The sequence below is a fragment of the Centroberyx gerrardi genome, chromosome 5 (assembly GCF_048128805.1).
Source record: "Centroberyx gerrardi isolate f3 chromosome 5, fCenGer3.hap1.cur.20231027, whole genome shotgun sequence".
NCBI classification, from domain to species: Eukaryota; Metazoa; Chordata; class Actinopteri; order Beryciformes; family Berycidae; genus Centroberyx; species Centroberyx gerrardi.
Window position 1 is genome coordinate 15,013,808 of NC_136001.1, and position 23,779 is coordinate 15,037,586.

The window sequence follows — 23,779 nt, forward strand, 5'->3', positions numbered from 1 at the left end:
CTACAGTGTAAAGCGAAAACAAGCGCATCCTCCGTTTGTTACCAGTGACGCTCCGGTAGAGGCTAGCGGGGGATGTAGTCCATGACACAGACGGATACCTTTACTGCGAACGACAGAGACAGCTCCAGAAACTACAACTCCGCCATTTGTAGTCAGTTGAACACTGCTTGCATCAGCGCATGGAAACGGCACTCACCGGCAAAGTTACAAGCAGCCTGTTTTGTCGTTTTAAAGTAAATTAGTGTCAGCTTTGAAGCCAGCCATCATTCTCAGACCCAGCTGAAATATAGCTGAGTACAAACGGCCAAATGAAACTCTTCGTAAGTGAAGGCAACCCGCATTGCCTGAAGGTGTTAGCAGCGTTAGAAGTGACTGGAGTACAATGTGACGTTCAATATGTCAACCACGAAGGTAAGAAAGCATGGCTAGCTTAGCCAGATCATCCAACTGGATTGACAGCTAGCTAGCAGTTGTCGTTAGATGGGGTGCTCGTTAATCATTAGATGTCTTTGGACTGAATTCACGTTGTAACTGACGTTTTTGACTGTGTAATGGTTAGCTAGCTTGGCAGCATTGAGTGACAGGTTATAAACAACTAACAGCTGCCTGTCCATGATTGAACTGACACTGAGTGACACATCACCACTCTACCTGTGTCCACACTAGCTGCACTTGAGAACTAACTAGAAAAGCCCATCACTGCTTTGTTTGTCTTGTTTCAGTAGTGTTTGTTCTGTGCAGCATTATGCAGCCTTTTCATCCCTTTTGGGCTTTACCTGCATCATGTACTCCACCCCGCCCTGACTAGAAGGGTACGAGTACATAGATTGGGTTGCATTTGTAAGGGTTTATGTTCATATAGAAATATAGAATAGGGAAAATTATGTTGATCAGAATGGATGTGCCCTTTGAAGTCAGCTAAACCCCCAGCTGTGTGGTTATGTTTATCAATAATATTGTCAAGCCTAGTGTGATCAAGTTTATTGGCCAGGTGTTTTCCCATCCACCCTCATTTTTTTCAACCAATCTCTCAAGGTTGTAGTCAATGCAACAGGGTTGATTGTATGTTTGATGTACCTGTGACTCCTTTAAAGTTCTGATCCTTAGTTGAAGATTTGTCATATAGAAAGAGGCAGTTTTAATGTAAGTAGTCCAAAGTCAACAGTGACCATACTGCCATGCATGCTTTTTCATCAAGGTCCTGTTCTCCTTCAGCGCAGAATATAGGCTAAGTCTTCTCTCACTACTGTTGAGTGTATTTCCCATCAGTGCATTGTCTGGAAGGTCATCTTGATGCTGGTGGGTCAAGTAATTTGATTCTGGCGAAATGGTAATATATCCCAGCTTTGTGAGACAGCTCTCGGGGTTGAGCTTATGGTCTGATTGTCTCAAACATGGGAGAGAGGCTTCCCTCCCAGTCCCAGCTGTGTTCAGCTCCTTGTGAGCTGGATAGACAGACATGGATAACCAGGACCATCTGGCATGTGGCCACAGTACATGGATGAGGTGGACTGACTGCACACACAAATATACAGGCATACACATATACAACACAAGTGAAGACATCAATAAATATGGAACCCCTACATATGGTCATCTGCCTTGAATTCTGATTAGTTCCAGATTAAGATAAACTCAAATCCTATATCTCTGCAGTGACCTTCGTAGACCGCTTTTGTAGCTTTACTGATAAATATTGAAACTGAGTGTTTGATCATTACTACGAAAGGGGATTAGACTTGAGATACTGTTAAGAAAAATCCTGATTGTGAGGGATTTACCCTAGAGACATCATGTCTCATGTTCTTGTTAAGATTTCTCCTTGAAGAGACAGGGTTGATTTCAGATTGAAACAATCTGTCCAGTATTGAAATATATCAGATCTAATTAAAGAAGTTGATTTGTTTCTCCATATACAGATGTAGCCATTTAAATTTGGCAAGATGTTTTACATTTTGTAGCATCATGTCCCAACCAGCCTTAATAAGCTAAACAGAATCCAGTCTGACTAGTTTGGAAACTTGGTGGTATGTGCCACAATCTTCCTCGCTGTGCTTTGCATTTTATCAGGCCGCATCTTCATATGAACATACTTTGTGATTGTTCTTTCAGAGAGAGTGGTGCCCTTCCTTAGCCGTCCAGCCTTGCCAGCTCTGCTCCTGTCTAGTGGACTGCACCTCTTCAGCTCCAATGCCATCTGCCGGTCAGTAGACTACTTCCAACTTGCTAATTTATGAATGCCAGTGCCGGTTTAGCTTGAATGTGCAGGCTGCTCATTAACCGCTCTGTACCCAGCATCAGGTACTCTGCAAATGAGGAAGTGTTGATAATTCAGCGTAGCCCAGTCAGCAGCCCAAAGCAATGTTTCTCAACTTTAATGGCTATTATGCAGTTTCCAAGGAACACCTAATTGTTGATTGCTCAGAAATGTCTGGTGGTAATATATAAAATATATATATATATTATAATATATACCAAGGATGCCAATGCCAATGTAGGTATATTGTATGGGACATTATGCCATCATGGTGGCGTCTGGCATCTTAGGGCTCACCGCAACTCACACCCTAGCTGGCAGTACGTCAGTTAGAGATCCCTCTAGCGAAGGCGTGTTCAGTTGGCACACATCTGGAGAAAATTCTTTTGAAACCAAGTTAACCTGAGCAGGTTGTATCTATTTTAAAAGACTGCCTTCTGTTTTCCCCTGTTTAACACCTTAGATACATGTTTGAAGCAAGTGGACTGGAATCCAGTGAGCTCTGCAGTCAGTGGCTTGAATGGGAGGCCACTGAACTTCAGGTAAGCTCTCCATGACAAGACAGCTCTTTCAGTCTGCATGTAATCTGTAGCAAAATACTAAGCCTCTGAGATGTAAACCTTTTTAAACTCATGTTCTTCTACGATCCCTTGTGCAGAAAAATATAAAGAAATGTATTTGCATGGTCTATCTAGAGTTTAAGAAAATGAATTATTTCATTTCAGTTGTGCTTTTTCTGGTTATTACTTACTCTCAAATGATTGCGTCAATCCTATTGAATCTCGATTTTGTCTTATTTGTGCAGCCCGCCCTGCTGCAGGCGCTTCACATAGCAGTGCTGCAGGGTAAAGGAGCAGAGGCGTCCAAGGCCCTCAAGGGGCCGCTGAACTACCTGGACCAAAGCTTGAGCAAGACGACCACGCCATATTTAACAGCGGTATGCCAATTTAGTTGTCATCTATGAACACACATGTAGGAGATACAGACACACAAGCTCACTCACTCACACATTTATTCATTCACTCACTCATTCAGGCTCATTCTGTCTGTATCTTGTATTATCAAGTCAAAAGTTCATGATGCATTTTTGGAAACACAAATGAGCTTAACTGAGCTTCTTCTCTGTGGCGCGTGGGGCTCCTCCGGCAACATTTCTCTTCTCTTATTTTTTCAACTGGTGATGCTGAGCTAGTGATGCATCTTTCAGTTAACAAGATTTATTGGGGGAGGAGGTCCCTTACAGTATGTTGCTGATGTGGGTCTGGGTGTGGGAGGGGGAGATCAATTCTCTCCTCTGTGGTATTTGCAGCCCCCATGGCAACAAGTCTGCTGCATCTGTCACATATTTCATGTGTATAGAAATGTTATGTTGAATCTCTTGGTGATCAGCATGGCTAGGAGGAACTTTTTTTTTTGTAAAACAAAAAAAAACCAAAAAAAAACATTCCAATGGATAAGCATACACAGTGAGGCAGTTGTAGCCATAGAGATATAACACTATGGTTCAACTGTCATAAACCCCCCTGAAAATATGAATATATTGCAAATAATGCTAACTAAACTGTGCTGTGTTTCAGGAAGCTGTTTCAGTTGCTGATGTTGTTCTGTGGGCTGCGCTGTACCCTGTTTTATCTGACTCTTCTCTAGCATTGGGTGAGTACTGATATACTGTAAAATTCTGTGTTAAAATAGATTGTTTGCATAGTGCAATTAACCATGTACCATTGATGAGTGAAGTGTGATTTTTAGTACCTTGGCTTGTTTCCTTTTCTTTTCCTTTTTCCTTTCCTTTCCCTTACCATCTTTTGCTTTGAATTGCTTTCCTTTCCTTTACTTACCTTCTTACTTTCCCTTTCTTGCCTCCCATTTCCCTTTCTCTTCCTTTCTTTGACCCTTACCTCCTTTTCCCCCCATTCCCTTCCCTTCTCTACCCTTCACTCCCCTTCATTTCTCTACCCTTTCCTGTTTTTTTGTGTTCCAGGTGACCATAAGTCGGTGCAGGCTTGGTTTGACCGTGTGGCTGGTATGCAGGGCTGCCAGGCTGCAGCTCAGAAGGTGCTGCAGGGAAAAGGCCTGCAGGGCATGAAGAGCTACATGCAGAGGCAGCCTGCCCCCCAGAGCAGCCAGTGCAGAGACACACAGTCATGTAGCAGCAGCCCCACTGAGGTAGAAGTTAGATTTAACAGCATTGCTATTAGACTTGAAGCATTCTTATTGAACATAAAGCATTCACAGGTGCCTCGGTGGTTACTAGACTGGTGCTTTTGCCTGGGGAAACATGTATGCACTGTGAGGGTTTCAAGGAGAAGATTTTATTTGCAATTTACGCAAGACATTTGAAGTTTGTCTTATTACAGTATATACCTGCAAGATATACTGTACATGCATACACACAGTTCCCTCGACATATGCATTTCTTCTCAATCTTTTGAATGTGGCCCATGACACTTTTCATGCCCCTCTTTGTCTGTTTTTAAGGTACTGCAGCTGAGAGAACTGCCCAGTCTTTTTTTTTTAATTTTATTTTTGTTAAGAAGAAAGTTAAAGCATTGAAAGTGAGGCAAGACTTGAATTCAACTCACTTCAACTAAGCAGGGCTCTCTTGTAAAGAAGATCCAGTCTCAGGGTGAGATTTAACTTGGCTCTATGAAAGCTAAATTAAAACCAGTGTTGGGATATAGAACATGCAGTATATAAGGGTTACATCACTATTTCTCTATTCTCTTACTTGTGGAGACGTTGGAGGATTTGAACTGTTGTTAATAAAGTGTTAATCAAATATAGCGATAGCATTTATGGCCTCCCATCGGCGGAGGTTGCCGAATGTGTGCATCTCAGATTACTAGTTGTGTCAAATTGCTGTGTGTATAGGGGGTTAAGGGTTGGGGTCAACAGGTCAGGCGAACAAGAGTGGGAGTGGGTGATGTGTGTGAGATATCTAATTATAGAACTGGACCCCAAATGTCTTCGGTGCTGATCTGAAATCAGCGTGACTCTTAAGTCATAGGGTGGTTTAAATTGCCATTTGGCCCGACCCTTTGTGATTCCTTACCAGGCTCCTCTTACTTTATAAGTATCACCCCTACTTGAAATGAAAGCGAAAAAAATAATTCACTGATATGATTCCTATGATGTTCGACAGTCAGATGCATTTGTGAACATGAAAAACTCTCCACAGCCAAGACTCTTTTGATGAACAAGCAAAAATGGGAGACTAACTTTGTGGACAGTATTCAATTGGATGTTAACGCACAAACAAAGTCAGTGCCCAATGCATTGTTAATGGAGCAGCTGGTCTTCTGATTACATTCTTTTGCAAAGTTGTTCATGTTCATATTTGTTTGCTGATTAAACTTTCTAAGATTGTAAGAATAATGTAAATTAATTCTGGTTCAGGCTGGATTTCCCCTCTCCTATATGACGTCACTTAAATGTGTTGCTTGAGACGGTTGTGAGAAAATGTCTTGTTCCCACAATATATGCAACATCTGGAATTAGGACACAAATTAGTTGTTTAATGTAGGCATGGAAACATCTATTTATAACATTTTCTCAAACTATACACTTTGATGATAGGGCTTCATTTTCCTTAATCTTGAGAACTCATAAGCAGGACTGCCACTGGTCATGGAATTTCTGGAATATCATGGAGGTTTGAGACGCATATTCCAGACATTCCAGATCATTTTATGGATTATGGTTTTCAACTGATTTTATACATTGCATGGCCACTTCTCCACAGTAAGCCCAACTGTCGTGGAAACCAATCAGTACCTCTTTAGAACTTTGTGTAGTTGTGTAAAAATGTGTAAAAATCCAGTATTAACAAACCATATAAAATAAAATCTTTAGGTCATGGAAGAGCTCTGACTTATTTATGGAAAGTCACGGAATATTTGGTCCACGGTGGGAGCGCTGTATTAATCAAAACTGATAAAACGGCGGGATAAGTTAGTTTCAGTGGTATTCCCAATGAATGTGAGTTCCCTATCTCCTGATGTCTCTCTAGGGTGAAGATGGGGAGCGTGTGGTCTCAGAAGAGGAGATGGAGGCAGCTGCTCTCACCTGGAGTAAAGGTTTGGACAGCTGCCCAGTGGCCACAGAGAGACAGCACCCCATGTAAGAACCCATTACTACATTTTACATCTTAGGCATTTAGCAGATACTCTCATCCAGAGCGATTTACAATGAGTGAGTTAGGATTGTGAAATTGTATGAAGTACACGAATGACGTGAATCTATTGACGAAGAAATGTCAGAATTAGAATCAAACTTTTTTTTACTTGAATAACTGTGGACTAGAATAAGTTTCATCACCCAAAGGGCCATTTAAACCCATTCAAAGCCTGTTGTACAGTTTCAAGTAAAGCACTGCGAAAATCAACCTGTTTTTTGTCAACTCCTGAACAGTTGATTTAAAAAGTCTTCATCCAGCCGCAGTAGAGCAGAGTAGCTGCAACAGTGAGGTCATGTACTAGGAATCTGACCAAGAGGATGTGGACTCTCGAGAAGGGTTATAGATTGATCTGATGGGAGAATCAGATGGCAGAATAAACTCCATGTCTGTGTTTCTTCCTATCAGTCTGCCTCAGGAGGGCAAGCGTAACATCCTGCTGACCAGTGCCTTGCCTTACGTCAACAACGTCCCCCACCTGGGCAACATTATCGGCTGTGTCCTCAGCGCTGATGTCTTCTCCAGGTAGGAGTTTAAATCTTGTAATCTCTTTAATTATTACTCCTTGTTTTGATTTGGTTTGATTGTTTTGATATCATTTTAGTGGCATGGAACCACGGTGGCTTACAAAATACTGATAATCCATGAACAAAATTTCATACTGTGCATCCTTATGTGCAAATGAAATGCATGCAACAAACACTCACATATTTATATCCATATAAATGTATACACCATGTGCATACTGTACATGCATACATTTGCATACCTGTAATATAAGTTACTTTTTATTCTGTTTTTATGTAAACTGTATTAGTAGTTCTCCATTTTCCCTTTATCCACCTCACCTGCTCTCTCTTCCTCACTCACTCTCATTGTCATACTCATTCACTCCTATGAATAAATATAAATTTATTTTTCATTTCCACATCTCTCTCTCTTTCCTCTTCTGTCTTTGTCTTTTTCTCTTCCACTTTCCTCTTCTGTCTCTCTCTCTCTCTCTCTCTCTCTCTCTCTCTCTCTCTCTCTCTCTCTCTCTCTCTCTCTCTCTCTCTCTAACTCCATCCCTCCCCTCCTCTCCCCTCCCAGGTATGGCCGTCTGCGTGACTGGAACCTGCTGTTTGTATGCGGTACAGATGAGTACGGCACGGCCACGGAGAACAAGGCCAGAGAGGAGGGCCTGACGCCACAGCAGATCTGCGACAAGTACCATGCCGTCCACTCCAGCATCTACAAGTGGTTCCAGATTGACTTTGACTTTTTCGGCAGAACCACCACCGAGAAACAGACAGAGTAAGTGGAAAGGAGGGAAGGACACCGTAGCCTGTTTAGGGTAACGGAGGAAAAGAGAGAGTCCGCTGGAGAGGTGTCCGATAATAATCAAATTTACAGTAAGTCAAGATCAAGAAATAAGAAGGTACAATTAACTCAGCAGTCAGATTAAGCAGTGATAACTGTATAGACCCAACTTCAAGGTAATGTTTTAGAAAGTTAGGCAGAGGTGAAGGCCCGGTGAATCTAGGAGAAACAGTCATAAAACTTTATGAAGGTTCTGTTTGAAAATATCGATGAGCTTACCAGATGAAGCCTGGAGGTGAAACTTGCTCCGGTGTATTGATTGTAGCTCTAAATAATTATTAAAGATATGAAAGTAATGGAATGGACTTGAAGCCTGTCAGTGTGCAGTAGAATACTTTCATTGTTGTGTGGATTAGATATCAATTTGTTTGTTTCTAAAAGTGTTTAAAGATGATGTGGTAAGAGTTTTTGCTGGGCTTACCTCATCGCTTGCAACAAAAGCAAGGAAATCCAAGGCACTCTTCTTCAATAAAGATAAGACTTTAATCCATGGGCTTGTTGATTGAACAGGATTAAAAAGATAAAAACTCTGATGTGTTTTGGCCTTTGCTTTTGATGGAGTACAACATGAAAAGCATCAAACAGTACCATGTTCTTTGAAAAATGAAAAAAGGCCCATGGATTAAGACTTTTTACTTTATTCATGAAAAGTGCTTTGGATGTCCATTCTTAAATTTGAAATGTACTAACACAACACCAAAGGTTACCTTCAGCGTTGTTTTTCCTTATATTTTACTTTGTTTTATATACCAAGTGAATGAAATGGAACTCTCTCCCTTCGTTTTCTTTTTCTATATTACTTACTCCACAAGGTTTATATAACTCATTAGCCAACCTAGCAGAACAGTGTTTATCATTCAATGAGTTGGGAGCCAAAATGGGTCATGGGTCAATGTCTGGTTAGTCCCTGCATAACAATAATGGCAGTATGTTCATAAGCCTTGGTCCCAGGGCAAGAGACAAATGTTTCCTTTGTCGCCCAGGCCCATTATTTTTAAGAACCCATGAAGAATTTCTGCACTCTCTCTGTCCTCTGTCATCCATTCAGGATAGCCCAGAACATTTTCTGGCGACTCCATGAGCGTGGTTTCCTAGTGGAGGACACGGTGGAGCAGCTACGCTGTGAGAGCTGCCAGCGCTTCCTGGCCGACCGCTTCGTAGAAGGGATCTGTCCCCACTGCAGCTACCCAGAAGCCCGTGGGGACCAGTGTGACAAGTGTGGGCGTCTCATCAACGCTGTGGAGCTCAGGGTGAGTTTGGAGGGGCAGGTTGTACGTGTGTAGTGATGATGATGAACAGCAAGAGGATGGTGATGGTCAATCTCTGACTGTGGCCATGATGATAATTAGTATGATGATAGCAACTGCCATACCATTTTCTTTGATATTTAGTTTAATTTACTTTATTGGTGTAATCCACTTTCCCTCAACTTGCCTCATCTACTTCTACTTGAGTTAGTGATTTCCTACGTTTTTCAGAATGACTTTTGACAACCCCAGAGAAGGGGCCTTAACTTTAATCAAAGGTAGGTGTATGGGCATATAAATTTAGCTACCTAGCCAACTAGTTGATGTGTTTAGGGTTATCAGCACAGACTATCTTGGCCTACAGTGTTAATCATTGTTGACCACTGTCCCCTTCAGGAACCCCAGTGTAAAGTCTGCAGGCGGACTCCTGTCATCCGCTCCTCCAAACATCTGTTCCTGGACCTGCCCAAGGTATGCTTTTCACACTGCACATTCATAGCCTGGGGTCTCCTTACTCCAGTTTAAGATTTCAATTGATGCATATTTAGTTCTTTCACTGGGCTCAAGTCAGACTTAGCGTACTTATAGAAAGTGTAAGGTAACCCTGGCACTTAGGCACTTATGTTAGGACTATACAACTTCTTGAATGCCGTTAACCCTGAAGTAATTTCATTGTAAACACGGCTTACTCTGTCTGGAGTCATGACATAAGGGTGTTTTAACTATTCTCATCCTCCCTCTGCCTTTCACAGTTGGAGGCTCAGTTGGAGCAGTGGCTGGAGAAGTCGACCGGCGCAGGAGACTGGACAACCAACGCCAAGCAGATCACCCGCTCCTGGCTGAGAGATGGGCTCAAACCTCGCTGCATCACCAGGGACCTGAAGTGGGGAACACCAGTGCCTCACCCCGACTTTGCAGAGAAGGTCTGTAATCGTCCGGGTAAAATGTAATTGTCTCTCACATCACAAAACTTGCAGTTTGATGGCATTCTTTGTTTTTAGGCTGTTCGGTAAGTATTTCTTTATGCGAGGACAAAATGCCCACACTAGCTAGAAATTAGCTTTTCCTTTTTATTCAGTAAACATAATATAGGCCTATGGCTTGGCCATATTGCCTGCTGCGAAGATGATGAATACAAATACTTCCTGTCTAAGGTCAGTTCTTCAGTGAAACACTCAAAACGATTATGCACTTCATTTACTGTTCAAGAGTTTTCATAGAACCATAGTTATCCTTAACTCACATTCTCAACATATTTCCACCAATATGTGGTGCTTCTATTACATTTGCATACCATCACATTGAAGCAACACTGTTTCCCCACGGTTCCCCACTCATTGTAGTCAACAGGGATACTGCAGTACTCCCAAACAGCAGACATGTGCTTTACTGTGGCGCTTTCTAGCTCTGGCTTGTCTTAACCATTTTGGGAAACTGACCACTTCTGTTAGTATGCATGCAGTGTTAGTACGATGCTGCAGTGGCTTTTCAATTGATTGACATTGTGTGCTAACTAACTGAGTGTTTTTCCCCACACAGCAATACGTCAGGTATTTTGTTTCCTAACCCTACTCTAATAGTCATCGACATGATTAACTGTTGTGTTTGCTAAATATCCAGGTCACTGCGCATCCTGCGGATTTTTAGATTTTTTTTTTCTTCTTTTTTAGTATGTCCTCCTAATCGCTGTTTCAGTTCGATTCAATTCATCCACAATTCACTTCTCTAATACAGAAATGTAGAAATACGATACTACATTATAGTACTATATAACATGCAGACTGAAAAATGTGACCGCTGTCACTCATGATTGTCTTGTTTCCTCTGCAGGTGTTCTATGTGTGGTTTGATGCTCCTATCGGCTACCTGTCCATCACCGCCAACTACACAGACCAATGGGAAAAGTGGTGGAAGAATCCTCAACAGGTACTTTCCCTCAGCTCACATGTTGGCAGAATTGATTTGACGAACCAACCAGCCTACTGAGACAGAGGGTCGGCAGTTCATGTGTCCTGTTTACAACACAGAACGGTTTGGATTGCTTTTTCATTGCCCCATCCGGACAAGTTAATGTGATAAACAGAAGAGGAAAGAATCTGCTGGATTATGAGTCAAATTCACATCCAGTTTGTTACTCATAGCTGCAAAGAACAGATATTCTCTTCTTTATAGCATTATTTGTTCCTGTCTCCTCTACAAACATTGATCTAACTCAGAATTTCAGGATATGGAGAGAAAGACTGATATTACATTATTCACTTTATTACAAAGTTGTCCATCTGCACATTGTCTAGCCGACTTTGTACTTATCACCTAATAATCAACAATAGTCAAAACTAGCTGAGGCAGATATTCCTCATTTTTATGTATTCTCTCCAACCAGTTCATGAAAGCTACATTTAAGCACTCATTTATTAATTTACATGAGGATTTTTTGAAAATGCAAAGTCATTAAAAAGACTTAAAACCCTATAGATAAAAAGACATTTGCTCCTACAACCTAGCTATGTTCTTGACTCACACTGACTCATCTCATCTCTCCATCTAAAACCCTAGGATTCAGTTCCTGTGGTGTGTGTATGTGTGTGTTTGTGTGTGTTGGCCTATATTCACAGAGCAGATAGAGAAAGAGATAGATGGGGGGTTGGGGAGAGCTGATAAGTCCTCTTTGAACTGGATGATCTCATGATGATCTAATATGATGTCATCCTTACACTGCAGTTCTGTGTTTCTGCCACCAGGTGGAGCTATATAACTTCATGGCCAAGGACAATGTGCCATTCCACAGTGTGGTGTTCCCCTGCTCCCTACTGGGAGCTCAGGACAACTACACCCTGGTCAACCACCTCGTTGCCACTGGTAACAACCTTTTTTGTTGCTTTTGATTGACTTTTTTTTTTTATTGATTGCTAAAAACTGCTATCTATATGTTGAGTGATTGACTATTTCCCAAGTTGATTCATCATTTGATAGATTATTTGACTGATTGATTTTAGGGTTCACAGCAGATTTTATTTATACTATGCATACACTTCAACACTAAATGTGAAAGGTTATGGTGAATTTGCTCTGTCTGAAAAAGGACCACACACACACAATTTAAAAAAACACAAACAGACAAAATAAATTGTTTTTCATTTATTATAGACTCAGGTGTCCTCACTGATCACATTCACACAGGACAGGAAATATTATTGGCATGGGCTTAGCGTTGACAGTGACTTTATACTACACTTGTGCTGTATCTTCCCCTCAGAGTATCTGAACTACGAGGACACAAAGTTCTCCAAGAGCCGCGGTGTTGGTGTGTTTGGAGACATGGCGAAGGACACGGGCATCCCCTCCGATGTGTGGCGGTTCTACCTGCTGTACATGCGTCCAGAGGGCCAGGATTCAGCCTTCTCCTGGGCTGACATGGCTCTGAAGAACAACTCCGAGCTGCTCAACAACCTGGGCAACTTCATCAACAGGTTGGTGGTAGTGGGATGGAATTTTTTTCAGGGTTTATAAGGAATTCCTGCTTTTTAGCTGTGACCAGCAGCTAGTGTAAGTCACTCTGTTGGTTGGTCGGTAGGGTTAATCTGTCAGTTCCAAAAATTTCAACAAACCTCACTGTGCATAATAGCGCTGCAGGATACAGAGATACAACACTATACGTTTCTCAGGCAGCCACACTGGTGCTTTAGCCCACTTGGTTGGGCAGCTTTCATGCGAAGGTCCTGGGTTCTGATCCTGGGGTTAGCAAATTAAACAGAGTTTGACAGAATGTTTATATTATGCTATTTGACATGGTTAATTTAAAAGGCTACATTTTTCCACCAAGATACTAAGAAAAGAATCGTACACCAAGTGTAATCTTTTAGTTTGATAACACTGAGTGATGTTGCGCATGGTCAAGAATAGGCCTAATCATTCAGCCTGATCAGTCAACCAGTGAACAAATATTCAGACAAGCCTCAAGTGACTCATATTTTGTACACAAGTTAAAAAAAATAAAAATAAACAGCAGAACTGCCATCTAGTCCAATTACCTACTAAGTTTTAAAGATCGCTGTACTCTGAAAAAGTATGTTACAGCAAAAACTATTATAAGAGGTTCACTCCAGTTTTCTAAATTTGTTTGGGATGGCGTAATTTAGCCCCAGTTACACCGCCTCAGATGATTTTTAAAAGATCACGGTTAAATCCTGCATCAAAGATTTTTCTCAGCGGAGTACCTTGATCTTCAAAATTGGTCTGGGGCAGCAACGCTGATGCTTAATTGCTTCAAAAATATCTTGTAGATTGCATCCAGCCTAAGGTGTTGGAGGTGGAAAGTACTCTGCTTTAGAGAAGGAACTGTGTCCTTGCCTGGATCCAGCCCCTGAATCACTATATCATTAGCTACGTCCACTGTATACACAATTTTTCAAATTGTAGGTGATTCAGGGTTCTGGCGTTCCTTTTATCTATGTCATTATTTGATCGATTAGGGAAGATTCAATCACTTTAATTCAGTGTGAATAGTTCTTTATTTCGACATGAATTGACATAAATGCTTTTTGGTCTGGCAGACCTTCCTCAGAAGCTGAGATGTTTAAAATATAGAATAGTTTGTTGCGTCAGATTGTAACTTTCTCAATATAAACGTCCTCCTGATATACACATGAAACTCATTTAAAAAATGACTTGTTCCAGACTCACCTACCATTTAGAGGAGATGAAGGAGCTCACACTATACGGAGGCTCATTGCAGTATACTGTTGTGTTAGTTTACGCTGGCAGAGTACTGCATTACATCTGGCAACAAAATCTATAATTTATGAACAATTAGCAAGTCAAGTAACAAGCCCTTCCCTCTCTTTGCTCTCTCTTTCTCTTCCTCTCTCTCTCACTGTCTTTCTGTATCTGTTCCAACATTTTTTTTCCCAACCCCCTATCTCTCTCTCCCTCTCTCTCTTTCTCTCCCTCCATCCTCCAGAGCTGGGATGTTTGTCAGTAAGTTCTTTGAGGGCTGTGTGCCTGTCATGGAGCTGCAGCAGGAAGACAAGCGGCTCCTGGCTCAGGTGGGCTGGGAGCTGCGCCAGTACATCCAGCTCATGGACAAAGTCAAGTAAGAACGCTCAAATCACATACTTGTCAAAAGCAGTGCTGAGGGGCGCTGTGATGTAGATTGAAATTGATATGCAGTCATTTTAATTAAAGTGACATTGAAATTCAGTTTTTCTTTAATCAGTTTAATTCAGTGACTCTAAAAAAATCATTGAAAAATGTAGAGAAAATTCAATATACATTTTCAGTTTGGTTTCATTACCAGTGCTAAATTGGTAATTGCATCAAATTCGGTTTCATCTCGACATTAGAGGTAAAACATAATTGTTGATAAAACCATAAATGACAATGTGGGTTGTGGTTGCAGTACTTCCTCAAGTCAGTTTCATGTCATCAACGTGTTTTCTTTGAAATGTTCCGCCAGAATTCGTGACGCTCTGAAGCACATCCTGAACATCTCTCGCCATGGCAACCAGTACATCCAGGTCAATGAACCCTGGAAGAAGATCAAGGGAGGAGATGCAGAAAGGTGTGTGTGTGTGGCCTTATTCAAGTCACCTCAGTCTGTATCAATTTCAATTCAGTGTAATCTCTGTAATTCCATACAAAGGGAATGTATCTGCAAGTGTCGCAGTTTGTGAACTGTCACACAAATGTGTGTGCAATTCTCATTCTCTGCTAAAACACGCAGAGACTGACCACTCATCTCTTGAAATATGGATAAATATTCACAGTCATGAATGAGTCCTCTGGGTGTAGTTGATGCAGAAAACAAGCAAACATTAATTTGATTTAACAAAGATTGAGTTAATAAGATTTCATTTGATAAGACAGAAATACATACATGTGTGTATTGCTGACTAGAAGAGTGATCATGAAAAACTAATTTCTGTCCGACTTGAGATAAATTGGGAAATTGGCATTCAAGATGTGACTGACTGATGCCTCTTTTCTCCTGTTCCACTCCAGGCAGTGTGCGGGCACAGTAACCGGTGTGTCTGTGAATATTGCGTGCTTGCTGTCGGTGATGTTATCGCCATACATGCCAACAGTCAGCCAAACCATCAGGGACCAACTCAACGCCCCTCATTCTTGCATCAGTACCATGTTGCAAGGCGCTGGCGCCTTTGTATGTTCCCTGAATGCTGGCCACCGCATTGGCACTGTGAGTATGGCCTCGAAAGGCACACACACACACACACACACACACACACACACGCTCACACACATACATGAGCATACACACAATCTGAACTTGTGGAACCTGCAGTAGATTTACACTGGGTGATACAAGGAGGATGCAACAATTAGTATGTCAATATATCAATACTCTGGAGGACACACATGTGCGATGATACACACACGCACACATACACAAGAATAATGGCCCAGAAGGTGTTTCTAGGGCTCAGCCATAGCACAGCAACTTTCTCTCAGGCCAGTTGTCCCTTCAGGCCTAACAGTGGTGACTCGTGTCTGCAGCCTACACTGCATGCGGCCTGTGAGGCGATCGTGACTGAGGTCTCCACACGACGAGCAACTTGTGTTTTTTCTAGTACGGAATGATGTGATCTTGGATAAGCTCGCGTCACACCAAGACTATACAGCGCTCATGTGCACACAACATCTCTAACAAAACAGCCTTTGTCATCGGTGCAATGCTCCCCTCAAGAGTGGCGGTCATGACTGAGACAAATTTTTCCAATACACAATTATCTGCTTGGTTGCATAATCCTCTTTGTTCAAAGAGGAACATAGAGCCTCCAGGTTAAATTTTCCAGCTATATTGGCCTTGGGCTGGATTCATAATTACAAACTTTTTAAATATTCGTCTATACTTACATTTTTTTTCTACCCTTTGTTGCCCCTGCCTCCCCGTTCTGTCCCCAGGTCAGCCCATTGTTCCAGAAACTGGAGGCGGACCAGATTGAGGCTTTGAAGAAGAAATTTGGTGGACAGCAGGTATTTGATGTTTATGATGCCTAATGGTCTGTGCAACAGCTCAGTCAGGTCTTGTAGAAATATAGGTAGACTATTTATGAATAATGAAATGAAAAAAAAAAAATGGATAAAGCATTGCGTGAAGCAGCACCGCACATCGGCTTCAGTCAGACTGCCGTCGTGAATAAGAATTTGTACTTAATTGAAGTGCCTGTCTGGTAAAATAATGATAAAAAAAGAAAACACACCATAAATATTTTAATTGTATATCACGCATCCATTTTGTAGGTAGGAATGATAGGTCTTTAAAGTCCAACACCTCAGTGCCTGTCTAAACCTTCTCCTCAACCTCTCCTGCCTCTAGCCTGAGGATGAACCACCTACCAAGAAGGTATCCAAGGCCGTGTGTGTGTGAAGAGTCCACCGTAGTGCTGCTGTGTTAATGTTCATTACCACGCACCCGCACTAACACTAGCAGCTCATCTAACATCGTCATATTTGTGTATTTGAATTCCACTCATCCCTTGTCCAGTGTGATTCAATCCGTCCATTCATACCGTCATGACTCATAAAATCTCGCCGACGTTTTGAGTGATGAGTGATATTGTGTGAAATGAAGTAAGTAATCTCTTGAAATAATAACCTTCGTACGCCTCAAAATCGAGTATCTCCATCTGTCTATTTCCAGCCTCAGAAGACAGCTCCGAACGCTGCCGGCGCCAAGCCCGCCGATGCGCCAGCCCCTGCTGCTGCTGCCGCGGCGGCGGCGGTGAACGGAGCGGACCCAGACAGAGCCAAGCAGCTCACACAGGCCGTGGCTGAGCAGGTGAGATCGCTGGCTGGCGGCGGCACGGCGTTGATCCGTCAACTGTTAACTTAATTGTTCTATTTTAAAACACTGTGAGATTAATTACCTGTCATAGGCCTTTTATTAGAAGGAGACTGGGCAGTCGCAACACTTTTAATTACATCAGACTCAAAAGGATTCTTTTAATTGCATTGCCTTTCGTTTCAAATCGGATTCCTTTAACTGGTTACCAAAGCGGTGGCCGTCTTCCTCGAGCGATGAAAATGATCTCTCGAACAATCAAACCATGGACACGCCAAACTATTGGGTATGGTCACAGATAACGACCAATGTAAATTAGCCACATGTAATTATTTGACTGATCCGCTTCACCGTTTGACAAATCACCTGGTAATGCGCAAGCTTCAAATTATAAGATTGTGACTTTTTTTTTATATCCAAATTGAGTTATCCACATATTCGTGATCTTTGGGCGTTACCGTATGCTTGAGTGGTGTTATTGTTTAGAAAATAACCTTTTGAGGTAAAATATTTTAAAAGATGGAAAAGTACGTAACCATTTTGCCAACTGGTAGGTCAGATCTTTGCTGCTCAATATCTCGAAACTGCACACCGCCCAGATAGAACCTTATAATTCCAAGCTCAGGAGTGGATACCTTAATTAATGACTTGGTTTTTAATTTCAAACAAAAAACTGTTTGTTTTTTTTGTCCATCTGTGTTGAAGTGTTTTATCAAACACAGTTGTACGAGTGTGATAAACGTATCGCACCCTGTCATCTTATCTACTACAGGGGGACAAGGTGCGAGCGCTCAAGGCCCAGAAGGCGGAGAAGGCCGTGATCACAGCAGAGGTGGCCATGCTGCTGGACCTTAAGAAACAGCTGGCTCTGGCAGAGGGGAAGAGCCCCGAGCCCACAGCTCAGAAGGGCAAGAAGAAATGAGACAGAGAAAAAGAGAATAAAAAACTGGTGGAGGTTAGTCAGAGGAAGGAAAGAGTAGAAAGGTTTGAGGTATGATACTGGAGAATGGGAACAAGATGTACACTAAGAGAGAGATGAGGGTATTAGCTTAAGGCAAAGCCGTGACAGGATCTAAGACAATGTGGTATTGGCACTGAGGACTAATGAAATGCTGGATAGGCCGACGGGGAAATGAAAACACACAAAGAGAGAGTCAAATGAATACAGCTACAGAATGGAGGGATTTTTCCAAATCCCTACACCAAAAGAAACTGATTTTATACTCTGGCTATGTGATAAAGTCAGCATACGATATTAGTGTTGGAAGGTGTGTTGCGAATTTAAACACGTTTTTTATATCCCCTGGAAAATTGTTATTTTGCCATTTGCTACAAATATCCTTTTCACATCAAGAAAATAAATTTATCATATGCAGCCAGAAATTGTCCGGGTCCCCCCCCCCCCCCCTTTCTCAATTACCTGAATTGTATTTTTTTTTTTCCCACTACTTCTTTACATAAACTCATTCATACGCAATTCATTTCTATAAAATAAGCAATCAAATAAGCATTACATGACACTGAAAATTGCCCAATTTTTCTTTTATTGCAAATTTGAGATTACAGTGAAGAACAAACTAAATGCTATGGTAAAATACATGTATGTTTATGCTGTCAATGGAAAAGGCCATGCAAATTATCCTAAGATTAACAATTTATGTGACTACAATGAGAAAGTAACGCAAATAGAGGATATGTTGGTATATTACAGTACGGGCCGTTACAGTACAACTCGATATATTACAGGATTATATAAAAATAGTAAATCAGGGTAGAACAATACATATATAGTAATTCTACCGCTAATTCCCATTTTGATAGAAAAAGGTCAGCATAGAAAGTATAGCCGGGTCCTACTCACCATATCTAAATACACATACACACAAGCCATGGGTTATAAAAAAACAAAGTAAGAAATTTCTCTCCTGAAAATCATTCTCTCATACTCACACTGCACTGGGCACTTGCAAACTTTTCCTGAGCTCCTAAACTCTCCATGAACTGGGGCAAATAATCTCTGTTAGCCAGATTGCAGCCCTTTAAAGGAGGAGTCACAATTTATTGCAAAATGGTGGGAAGGGATGACAATGAAATGCTCTCTCTAAATTAACATCAAGTTCCTTTCTGTCCTACGTACAAATCATTAAATGCTTAAAATTTTTTGCAATGCTTTTGAGGGACCTTAGCGATAGGCATTCTTAAAGTCGATAACAAAAACACTTTCATCAGAAGCATTGCATGATTTGCTCTCAGCTTTCTGTTCTTCCATTTCCCTTACATGCAGTGTCTCTCTACATTTGCCGCAATGCCGATGCAGCCCCTTCTCTCTGTGGCTTTCCTTGTCTTGACTTTCATCACTTTCCTTCTCTTGCTATCTCTTGCTCTCGTCTTTTCAGAAAATCTAGTTTCTTCTATAAAAAAAAAAAAAATTCTTTGGTTTCCATCTTGCTAAGAGACATTTCATGGCCACCATATTACACCTTTCCCAACCACTGCTTATTCCAATTCTGTAGGACCTGTCATCTCTTTTTCTGTCTGTCTGTCTTTCCTTCCTCTCATTTCCTGGTGTTGACTAGTCTCTCTATCAGGGCTCTACGTGTCCTCTGTACCTCCTCTCCCAGCCTCTCAATCTCTGCCTTCAGACGCTCGTTCTGCTCAGTCAGCTCCTGCACCTTCCTCTCGTTCTCCTGTTCTCTTTCTTTCCGGCTCTTCTTCGCAGAAGAGAAGGAAGAGGACGAGCGCGAGGCGGAGGAGGCAAAAGAGGACAGGGCGCCGGTGCCCCTCTCGCTGGTGCTCCTTTTGCGCTTTCCCAGGCGGGAGGACGGGTAGACGGACGGAGAGGAGACGGGCGAGGAGGGAGAAGAGCAGTTCTGAGAAGGCGACTGGGAGGCCGAGGAGGAGCAGGACGGAGAACCGGGGACACAGGGCAGTTCCTCCTCGCTGGCCGAGGGAGACGAAGGATGGACGTTAGCCTGGTGATGTTGATGGTGGTGGTGATGATGATAACCGCCACTGATCACTGCTCCGCTTGGATCCACCATTCCCACTCCTCCCTCGCTCAGCAACTCAAAGAACTCCGGGGGCAGCAGGTCACCTCCGCCCGAGCCAGATCCCTCTCTCCCGCTCTCGCTCTCCGCCCGCCTCTCTTCCGCCACAGCTGGACTCAGGCAGGAGGAGGAAGAGGAGGAGGATGACGAGGAGGTGTGATGCAGAGGCTGGGAGTTGTGGATCTCCTCCGTCACCCTCTGGACCCCCTCGCCCCACGTCTGGCCTCCGTCCGTCAGCCACGTCAGAGAACAACTCTCCAGAACATCCAGAAACTCCGGCTCCTTCTACAACAGCAGGCGGAAAAGAGAGAAAAACAAAAAGAAATGTCAAGACCGGTCAAAAAGTGTTAAATCTCATGTTACTTGTTGATTACGCATCACTTGATATGTGAATGGAATTTTTCCTTCACCAAACTAAACAAAACTTGAACGTGAATCAAAAAATTTTAAAAAGGCAAACACAATAGACCAAAAGACTAACACTCATCACGGGTGTTGTAGCCATCCGTCATTCTCCCAACTACTGACCTCGGTGCATGGGGGGGCACGCGCCAGCTTCGCCCCACCCGTGTCGGAGCCCAGAATATCCTGCAGGTCCTCATACCACGCCTCCAACTCTGCACCACACAGCGGCCCCACGCCAGGGGGGTACGGCGGGGGCAGGTGTAGCCACTCGGCAGTCATCTCGCCACTCAGTCGCAACGCACAGATACTCGGCCACACAGTTCACACTGGACCTGAGGGGGGCGGCCGCCAGACACCGGAGGGTTGGCAGAGCGAGGGAGAGAGAAAGGGAAGAGCGGCAGCGTGTTAGATGATTGACATGTCAGTGTAACTCCGCCTTCTTCGCTTTAATCTCCTCTGCACTGCAACTAGTTGAGTTGTGAGTTGTAGTAATGTGGAGATAAATGGTGTAAATCACTACTGCTGAGAAAACTGTACGCAGCCTTTTATAGCTATAATTATTTACACCAAGATAAAGCAAACTAGAGCAGTCAAAGTACAGTGTATTGTGTAATAATCCACTCAATTGTGAAATGGCAGAACAGTGACACTGAGTGAGCAAATAACTGTACTGCAGTAAAATTGCTGATAACAGAAATTGGAAGAACAAAAGCAAGATGCTGAAAGTAGATGTAGATCACTTCATTCCAAAAATCTGTTAATGAAGAAACCAACAAACTGATTAAATGAAAAGGCTGAGTTCAATTACATGCAACATTCAGAATGTCAAATATGATGGATAAGAAGAGCAATTCACCTTTGGAAAGTCTCTTTTAATCAAGTCTGCCAATTTGTTGGAGATAACTTGTCCCAACAATTCTGAAAGAAAAAAAATGTATTCACTTGGTTAGTCATGTTTTATTAAATATTTCTTGCAGGTGACATGAAATTTGCTGAGATTTCAGAATCAAAATGATGATTTGCACAAATACAAGAGGAGCCTAGACTGGAAACAAAAAGGTAATTCAAGCTCGACACTCAGGGCAGCTTTGAAAAAATAAACCACAAATATTGTCAATAATTCTAATGTGATCAACAGGGATGGAGAAAACAATACAATTCAGGTCACTTTGTAGTAAACAAAGACCGAAATGTTCTCTACTGCGCCCCCTGCTTTCTACGGTCCTCAAAAACACGTTGGGATCGATAAACAAGTCGTAAAATAGGGACGAGTATATCTCAATATTGATCCATCCAGGTCTGACAATCCGTTCCACAGTTTTTATTAATTGCGTATAGCTGTCCCGAATCTAAATAACTGAACTTAACCGGTTCTAGCCGTTCAAACACCATGATCCTTAAAAACAAGGCGTGTGAAACATGCTTTTCATCCAATTCATTTTGTTTCTTTTTCTCCTTTTTAGAGATAGGCTGTGACATGCAAAATAAAATACAAAACACTACAAACCACATCTTTACAATGATTTAGAGTTGTTGTCATTGATGTTAGTTACAAAGTTATAAAAAAAAAATATTTAAATCATCTTAAAATTGACTTGCTGTCAGATGGAAAACTTCCCCGTGTGGAGTGCGATCAGAGGCATGGAAACGCCACTTGTTTAGTAAATAAGACGTACTACTTGAATATTAGGTTATTATTAAATTTTCTTGACATTTTATGACGAAAGGTTTTTTTCTGAGTTACATGTTCACTGTAAGCCAAGACAATTACGTCATGGAAATATAAGTCCAGTAGGAGGAATGGGCGAAACAAAAGGGAGCGTACAGAAAAAAGGAAAAGAAAGACAAGAGGGGGAAAAAACAACTAACAAAACAGTACTTTTCTTTTAATTGGAGATATTTACTCTGAATGGATTTGTCAAATGTGTCAAAATGGAAGAAAGAAACGTCAAAATATAAACCGTTCTCTCGTGTCAACAGCTCACTTATTGTCAAGACGACAGGGAAAGAAAATCTTTGCTCATATTGAAGTTTAATTACATGTCAGAATATTGACAATATTGGCTGTGGCGACAAAATTCACAAAACTCTATAACACGTTTGGCACGCTCAGCTGTCAAAACTTCCAATAAGTCGTGGCTTGACAACTCGGCAGACGAGCACACTCAGACAAAAGGTTTAAAAAAAAACCGACAAGTTGTTCTGTAAATTGTGATTGATTTGGACAACTGTTTTCTAAAAAAGGAATTGGGAAAGTTGCCAAAAACATGCACATTCTTTCCCTAATGCAATAGCAGTCCACCAGAGGCTTGAAGAGTAAATTAAGTAACGTTTACTCTCTTATTAAGGACCCGGAAAAAAAAGACATCGACCGCAGTGGCGAAAGTGTTAACAAAATATTCTCCACTTACCCTTTTTCTTTTATTCGTTCGCCTTCTCGACTGTCTAGAATACGAAGAATGTAGATATTTTAGTAAAGATTGGTGATAGCTCATGTTAACCATTGTTCAGTCTTGATGGCTGAATGTGATTTTTCGGAAACTCCCGGCGGTGTTTATATAAGGGAAAGGCCAACCGAACTATGTGGACAAGGCAGGTTCCTCACAACCGAACCGGAGCGTTTAGGCGTGACCACGATGACTGGCGCGCTGACGGTCCAATCGGGAACGCCGAGGTAAGATCTTCTCCTTGGCGACATCCAACGGGGTACACGCAAATGAATACTGAGGCGGGGCCTCGCTGGCTTTGCTAGTTGTTCTCCTATCCCGTATAGTTTGTACGACCAGTCGATGTGATGCAGTCATAAGACGGCCAGGACGAATTTGGGGCGTATGGGAGTCACATGAAAGGAATGATGCAATGCTTGGCAACCAATTTCTAGTTGGGGATAACACCAGCAGAATCAGAACATGTTTTATTTAACAGTGTTGGCTCTAACAAAAATCTAAAAATATACATATATGCAAGGATATCTTATGTCGAAGAATCGTTTGTTTCCGTAGCACAATACAGTTTCCTTGCGAATTAGGTGTATTGTGGTTTAAAAAAAGTCAATTATGCATCTATAACGCTTCGTTTCTCGGGACATTTTTATTAAATGTGAAAACGTTTCCATCAGCATATTTTCACCTGACTTTTGATTGCAGGTGTCCATCTCAACTTTGTCGGTACTGACACTGAAATCACTCACCCCCCTCACATGCTTTACAGTACAGGTTCATTCATTTAAAAGAACAGTCTCAACCCCGAACATACAACTTATATCGGCTGTGCGGCGCTGGAGGTCAGGTGTCTTTTATTTGTGAGGTATTTGCCGCATGGCTCCCTTTCAAACACATGCCAGTGTGTATTGAAGTATTCTCAGACATTTCATACCGCGCGCTCTGTTGCGCTCCGCGAGATATCAAAACAACCCGACGGAGCGTCTTTCGCGCGAGCGGGGGTGCTGGGTGTGTTCCATCATCAACAGCCCACTATAGTACTGTAGCA

General features: G+C 42.1%; 2 protein-coding genes across 2 annotated transcripts; one reads left to right on the forward strand and one right to left on the reverse strand.

Moving 5' to 3' along the window:
* Positions 1-182: 182 nt before the first annotated feature.
* Positions 183-18,963, forward strand: mars1 (methionyl-tRNA synthetase 1). Its single transcript, XM_071922656.2, has 21 exons — positions 183-411; positions 2,113-2,203; positions 2,721-2,799; positions 3,063-3,194; positions 3,835-3,910; positions 4,239-4,423; positions 6,267-6,376; positions 6,840-6,956; positions 7,521-7,724; positions 8,839-9,040; positions 9,434-9,508; positions 9,790-9,960; positions 10,868-10,963; positions 11,779-11,896; positions 12,294-12,507; positions 13,998-14,129; positions 14,493-14,597; positions 15,038-15,233; positions 15,959-16,030; positions 16,698-16,835; positions 17,611-18,963. The coding sequence occupies exons 1-21, from the start codon at positions 309-311 to the stop codon at positions 17,758-17,760; spliced, it is 2,766 nt and encodes a 921-aa protein (XP_071778757.1). The 5' UTR covers positions 183-308; the 3' UTR covers positions 17,761-18,963.
* A 397-nt stretch (positions 18,964-19,360) lies between these two features.
* Positions 19,361-22,833, reverse strand: ddit3 (DNA-damage-inducible transcript 3). Its single transcript, XM_071922669.2, has 4 exons — positions 22,702-22,833; positions 21,147-21,208; positions 20,414-20,622; positions 19,361-20,170 (listed from the first exon to the last, which is right to left on the reverse strand). Exons 3-4 carry the CDS (start codon positions 20,567-20,569, stop codon positions 19,394-19,396), a joined length of 933 nt encoding a protein of 310 aa, XP_071778770.1. The 5' UTR covers positions 20,570-20,622; positions 21,147-21,208; positions 22,702-22,833; the 3' UTR covers positions 19,361-19,393.
* Between the last annotated feature and the right edge of the window lie 946 nt (positions 22,834-23,779).